General features: G+C 43.2%; 2 protein-coding genes across 2 annotated transcripts in view; both read left to right on the forward strand.

Annotated features, from left to right (window-relative positions):
• The first annotated feature begins 470 nt into the window (after window positions 1-470).
• On the forward strand, window positions 471-2,387 carry LOC109488140 (blue-sensitive opsin-like). Its single transcript, XM_019792299.1, has 4 exons — window positions 471-489; window positions 717-853; window positions 1,237-1,479; window positions 1,730-2,387. Exons 1-4 carry the CDS (start codon window positions 471-473, stop codon window positions 1,895-1,897), a joined length of 567 nt encoding a protein of 188 aa, XP_019647858.1. The 3' UTR covers window positions 1,898-2,387.
• A 1,816-nt stretch (window positions 2,388-4,203) lies between these two features.
• LOC109488240 (pinopsin-like) overlaps window positions 4,204-7,306 on the forward strand; it is a 9,034-nt gene continuing 5,931 nt past the window's right edge. The window contains exon 1 of the mRNA XM_019792452.1: window positions 4,204-4,711. Within this exon, the coding sequence (XP_019648011.1) occupies window positions 4,348-4,711 (364 nt within the window). The 5' untranslated portion in view covers window positions 4,204-4,347. The remainder of the gene's footprint in view (window positions 4,712-7,306) is intronic.

Consider the following 7,306-nt stretch of genomic DNA (forward strand, 5'->3'; position numbering starts at 1 on the left):
TATTTATATTGTAATTGATTCTATTGATTGTAACTGAACCGAAGAATTTGCAAAGACCCCTGACCTACCTCCCCTTGACCTCTTGAAAAACGGCTTAAGCCGAAGAGTTGTACTGATACACACATGTACTGTACATTTCAAGGTTAAATAAAGGTTGAAAAAAAAAAATAAATAAATAAATGTTCCTTCGCCATATATACCTACGCAAGTCCATATGTGAAATGTTCTCAGTGCATGGTTATGCCTCTTCAGTTTGCATTTGAACCTCTCGCTGCGACATTTGAAATCTGACTTATGGTATGACGTTTATTAATGGCGCACACCCATATGCATAACCTATCTTATATCAGGGCAAGGTACATTTAAGTAATCCGCATAAGCTTTGCCGCCCACGTAAAGTGATATATATCGAGGGATTACGGAAAACCGGAATTTCATAAGAGACATGTATATACGCTATTACTCTCGCTATGATATTACCTGTACGAAGTACCTAGTTCATATTGCGTAGGGCTTTTCTCTTCAGTTATCTCAAGGGATTGGGTAACGGTGAATGTTATGTTGAGTTGAAGTCGACTCATATCAAAGCTATTCAAGCGTAAATATAGCAAAGAAAATGAAGCAGTTTGTGGTCATGGAACAACCTAGCCTTGCAAGCTTGTGGGGAAATCCTGACAAATAAACTCGACATTTTTGTTGTGAAACAGGGTCCTAAGATCGGGTGCTCCGTGGCCTGGAGGAACACAGCTGGTCCAGCACGTCTTACATCGTGGCCCTGTTCACCACGTGTCTGTTCGCGCCTCTTCTCGTCATCATCTACTCCTACTACCGGCTGTGGTACAAGGTGAAGGAAGTAAGTCATAGCATAGAATTCCTATACATGTGTACATATACAGAAAGTATGTTGAATACAGAATGTATTGGAGTTACGTCGTTAATTTGAAACTCGCCACGCAACGAAACATACTGATTTTGCTTTCGACAATGTAATTTTTGCTTTTGTAATTTTCGGTTTGAAAACGCGCACATCTGCCATTGATTATCAAGATTTTATTGCACACAGCCAATGATACTAGTAATTACATGCCGACGTCACGGTAATCATTCAGGTACCTGTCTCGGTGCAACACTGACTGATTCTGCTAGGTGACGCTGCAGTAAGAAGGACGACGTGATAACGTTTTGTAACACATTCCCATTACGGTTCATGAAACACACATTTCCCCTCCATTGCAGGGTTCGCGGAACCTGCCTGCGGCTATGAGAAAGTCGAGTCAGAAGGAGCAGAAGATCGCCATGATGGTGGTGGTGATGATCACGTGTTTCCTGGTGTGCTGGCTGCCGTACGGCGCCATGGCCCTGGTGGTGAGTTTCGGCGGGGAGCGGCTGATCTCGAACACCGCCGCCGTGGTGCCGGCTCTCATGGCCAAGTCCAGCACCTGCTACAACCCGATCGTCTACTTCGCCATGAACAGCCAGGTGGGTACGTAGCCTGGCAACCAGGCCAGGCTTCGGTGCTGGGAGTACTGCCTTTTTTTCACCCAACCCAAAATGGGTGAAAAAAATTCCGGTGCAAAAAATAAAAACTCCGATTAAAAAACTAAAAACACGCCAAAAATAACCAAAACCCAACCCTCTGCTTGGAGAGTGGTTTGTCGAGACAAACATCATGTATACTTTGATATATGTACAATTTGGTTCCAATATCTGATGTGTACTCTCCGTACAGTTCCGCCGCTACTTCCAGGAGCTACTGTGCTGCGGTCGCAGACTGTTTGATGCCTCTGCGTCGGCAGGTACGTGTAACACAGCCGTGCCAGGGAAAATTCGCAAGGTTTCCGGAAACCCAACTCTGACCATGACAACGGACTGCCGAAGCAAACCGAAGGATCTGTGAGCGACCACGCTTGTAATGATGAATCAGAGATGGAGGGAGCCCGGCAGGATACGGCATCGCAACAGTGGATAGAGATGCAAGCTGTCGCTATCGTCGTGAAGGCTGTTGAAGTCGACACCGATGCAGAAAATACGCCATAATGTGAGACGACCAATATGTTATGCTGAGGTCACATTTCCAAACGAAAAGCACTATATAAAAGAAAACAAAACACAAAAAGGTTTAAATAGATAATCAAATATACCATTTGCGTATATTCCTGATAAGAATTCTTGTTTGTTTCAACGGTTCATGCAAACATCCCGGCCGGACCCGGTTTGGAAATGTATAAACCTCAGCAGAACTCACCCATGACTTGCAGCGCCACCTATCCGCGCACATCTTTACTGCAGCATTGTTGTATGAGAGTCGCAGTAGTTGTGATGCAGTGGATATATACACTGAATGGCAAGTTCATAAGAGCAATAATATTGTAAAATAATAGAATCCCACGTTGTCCTAACTTGACGGAAATGTAAACTATTTGTCTGTGGACCATGTACAGTAGAAGCGGAATACATAAAATGTAAAATGCTGCTTCTTATGTTAATATTTACAATCATTCTTCCAACATTCCATTGTTATTACAAGAAATTTAGTTTCAACATTAAAAAATGCCCAAATTAAAAAAAAAATAGCCCAAATGCCTACGAGCCCAATTGCAGAAAAACTGGTTGTCTGTATGTTCGCACAAAAGTATTTAGATTATGACAAAATAGTCTGTATAGTGTTCAACTTATAACGATTCAGATATATGTAATTATGATAATCCTTTTAAAGTATTGTCATGTGTAACGTCGTACAATGTCTACAATACGGTTGAGATGTCAGACTTCCTTTCTTCAAATTACAGAAATGATCTCAAACATCTGTTATTAAATTCATAATCATAAATTTCATAAATTCATTATTATCACTTTCATAACATATGGGAGTACCACAGTTTAATTTTAAACAGGGAATTGGGCGCCTTTGGCACATGCGCACGCCCATTTTAATCTCCAGGCAGATCTTTTGGTGGCAGCAAGACAATACAACAGTATCAGATTGGCAAGTCAGTAGCCATTTGGCTGGAGTAAACAAAATATACCAGTATCTAAGAATGTCCGATAAAAACGCCTAAACATGTCAAAAAATAAGTCGAACCTTAACCTCTGCTTGGAGAGTATGCCCTTTTGCCATTTGGGAGCATTTCTGTCCTGTAATGTGATTTTGGATGTATCCTGAATAAATTTAATAAATGCTTTTGTTACTGTCTAGTTTGTTGGAAGTTGTCATTTGATGGCGGGGGATATGTTATCGTCTGGTATGAATGTGTTTCCCGCTCAAATTAATTCTCTGTGACACGTGCATTTGACACAACTTGGGGAGTTTGATCAATAGCAATAGCCACATATTCGCTGCTCTGAGCCTCTGGCTGATCTAAGTCAGAGCGCCGCCTGGTGATATTTTTAATCACGACATCTCAACACGCCTATTGTTTATTGATATAAATCAGCCCAAATGATCAAAGCAACATACTCATTATTTGACTGTGAAGTGGTGAACAAAACAGCCCTGCAAGCACACAACACACCAGCCCCGTCACACAGTCACACAACGCAAGTTGCTTCCAACTTTGTGCTGTCTTGATACCAACAGATTGCTTGATTATCCACGACCCCTATCGGAACACTCTGCATTGCAGGCCTAAGTACCTGACGTCCTTCGTTAAAGGTCACTGAGGAAGGAAAGGTCAGTCACCTCTCTGAGAAAATTGAGCCGAACCGTATCGCATTCGTCCTCGAGCGACCCTCTCCCATATATGCACGAAGAGTCGTTGCTACCAGTACCTGTGAAAATACTCATTTGGATTAGGAAATAGGTCTATTTGGAATGTTGACCTGAATAGTTAACACGCACACTCCAGTAACTGTAGCAACGATGTGTACATGTACTTCCGAGTATAGCTAAAAAAATATAGAAGCTATTTGAAGCTCTTTGGTACCAGTTATGATATACCATTTCGCGAAACTGGTCCATAATGTTGGAAGAAATGAAACAACTAGTCTATGATGGTTTTTGTGACTCATGTTATTTAGCCTTGGTAAACGGAAGAAAGCGGGCATAGACTTGGCCTACAAATGATGATTTGTCCGGTCAGTGGGCCATATTGTGATGATGCCCAATTTTCAAGCATCTCATGAATAAAGGAAGCCTCGAACAATACTCGTGACCTTGCATTTGAAAAGGAGCTTCGATTAGTGCAGCGTTGTCTTGGCGACAGGGCTATTTTCACGCATGCGTGTCTGTCGGAGTGCTCCCGTACGGGGCAACAGTTGGGAAAATCCTTTAGCACCGGTTGTAGGCCGTGTAGGTAGGTGCTAGGACCGTCTTGGTAGGTGGCGAGAGCATCTAAGGGTAGTCTCGCCATGGAGTCGGTTGGGCAGAACGGGACGTTTCCAGACACCATGGCACCAACACCTGAAGCCCTGCTGACGTCCGATCCCACCTCAACCCCGGCCTACTTCACCACGGAGCAACACCTGCTCATGGCCGTCTGGCTCGGCTTCATCGGGTCGTTCGGCTTCATCGCCAACCTCCTGACGGTGCTGGTGTTCTGGTGCTTCAGGTCTCTCCGCACGCCGTTCCACCTGTACCTGGGCGGCATCGCGCTGAGCGACGTGCTGGTGGCGGCGCTGGGCAGCCCCTTCGCCGTGGCGTCCGCGGTGGGCGAGCGGTGGCTGTTCGGCCGCGCGGCGTGCGTCTGGTACGCTTTCGTCAACTACTTCCTCAGTAAGTACACGGGTTTTATCACAATGAATAACTATGGAATATATACCTGTATGGGTAACCATAGAATTAACAAAGACCATAAACAAACCCGCCTTAATAATCACAAAATCTACAAAGATTATAGAGATACAAATATCATCATATCCTCCTCGACCCTACTATGTTTTCTTAATCATAGACTATCATATATGTACATGCGTATATTGCGTATCATTATCAAGGTTACATTTACATACATGCCGTGCTTTGTCTCGTGAATATTTGGTTTCTTCACTATTTCATGTGTATAAGATTTGACCGTGAGGCTTCTCGGTCTAGTTGAGAAGAATTTGCCGACTCTCATAATCGTCATATGAGCAATGGTAACAATGATAATACATCTATGATGTTATCAAATGAGGCAAAATAGCGCGAATGTTTTAGCAACAAAATATCTTGTCAGCTAGAGGCATTTGATATCAGAAATACATTACCATTTATTGTAACACTGGGCCACCACTTTACGAACAAAAGCGTAACCACATGCACATCTCAACCTGGCCGATATGCATTAGTCCAATTGGGGCTGAGTAATTACCAATTACTCAGCGCTTTCGATCAAATGGAAGTCGCTTTACGACAATGTCAATGACCCCAGATGCTGTGATTTTGCATCGCTGTAAGTGGCCGTTGATAGCTCCGCGAATTCGTGAAACAGCGCGTCCTTCAGCGCAACAGGTTCAACCGATCAATATATGCGTCCTGTGGTGGTTTAACGTTACATCTTACTTTTAAAATGGCGTAAAGCAACTGGTTGCATCATTGCTTGGATGAATGGAGATTATGTCTCCCGCACATTGCTAACGTAGGCGATTTTGTAACGTAGATACTACTGACGTTTTGACCTTATTTGATTAAAACGCACGTCATGGGCCTGACGTCGACATACGTATTTTCCGCAATATCTGTTCTGCTCTACTTATTATGTTTACCGTCACAGAAGGATAACATATTGCTTTTGCTGTGTTTCTTTTTCTTCCTCCTCCTCTTCTTCTTCTCCAAACAAATAAGGTCAGTGCCCTGAACCAGACGTATGTCACCATGGTAACTGGCGCTGCTTCAAATTCGTTATTAGTCTTGATCAAATTTAGACAGGAATATGTGTAAATATCATATAATGGACTAAGCTTGTTGCCTTGAAGTGGCACTAATTACAGCAGATGTGCATCACTAATATCTATTTATGCTAGATTTGTTGGTGTTGGGTTTTGCACCAACAGAAAACACGGTACCTTCGCTCGAACGCACCAAACTAAATTATAATGAAGGAAGGCCAACGAAGAATTTGCAAGACCAAACATGCATGGAAAACGACCGGTCTGATTGATCAACTGGTTACTGTGGATTCAGTGCAACCCAAACATTGTTAGGTATACGTAGCAGTCTGGATTATCAATGTTTACTTTTCATTCATGAAATCTACATAAATCATTCTGAACCTGCATCGAAAGCGAGCGCGTTTGGGTTACTGTAAGATATAGATGCGCGTCTTGTGGCTCATTATGTTTGCTAAAAAAAAAACATGCATGGAGACAGAATCAAACATGTATGTTGTCTCTGTCAAAAGGAAAAAAAAACTAAGTATTTTTTTTCGGTGATACTTTTCTGAAACAAAATCTTGCAATCTTGTCCGTTCGTAGAGATACACGTCTGGAACATTCTCTCCAAATAATGGGAGGCCTATTATATTATGAAGAGTACGAGCTGGTTTGGACTGGTTTGAGCTGGTTTGGACTGGAATATTCCGAAGAGTACCAGTTCGTTTCAGATCCAGTCTGTCAAAGAATCTAGGTTACCTACATGTAATTAGCCGTCTAATCAGCTAGTAACGCTACCGTCGCGCAACGTACGGGAATGGCCACAAATGACGGGGTATGCAAATCGACGCCACCCAAGGCGTAGTTCAACTTCGATGTAATTTTCCGGACGAGAAATGGTCTAGTTATGTTAGAGCTGATCTGCGGTGAAAAATGGCAAGAGCTAGCTATATACGTATCTGCAAATTTACATGGTGCAACATCTGACTGACTTTTGTTAATCACTCCCTGCCAGACCCTTTGGCCTAAAGAAAGAACAGGAAAAATCAGGTGATAATCATGCCCGTAGCCAGGGGGGGTTCGGGGGTTCGGAAGAACCCCCCCACAAGGCTAAAAGGTCCACTTTTTGGTCCACTTTTTATGTAAAGGTCCATTTTTTGGTCCACTTTTTATGTAAAGGTCCACTTTTTGGTCCACTTTTTATGTAAAGGTCCAAGATTTTTTCTTGAAAAGATGGACTGGAATCGTAGAAAAACTGCTCCCTTTGTCATTGAATAAAAATTTATCTCTGATTTTTTCTTGAAAATCCTCTCAAAAACGCACGAAATGCCATTTTAGAAGGTTCATTTTTCAAAATTTTCCGGGGGAGCATGCCCCCGGACCCCCCTAGGAACCTCGTGCCTTCGGCGCTCGCCTCGCGCCTACGGCGCTCGAGGTCCCCCTCTAGCAGTGGGAAGAACCCCCCATTCAAAAATCCTGGCTACGGGCATGTGTCTTAGAGAGCCAGTCACGATGTAGG

The sequence above is a fragment of the Branchiostoma belcheri genome, unplaced genomic scaffold (assembly GCF_001625305.1).
Source record: "Branchiostoma belcheri isolate BF01 breed outbred unplaced genomic scaffold, Haploidv18h27 scaffold92, whole genome shotgun sequence".
NCBI classification, from domain to species: domain Eukaryota; kingdom Metazoa; phylum Chordata; class Leptocardii; order Amphioxiformes; family Branchiostomatidae; genus Branchiostoma; species Branchiostoma belcheri.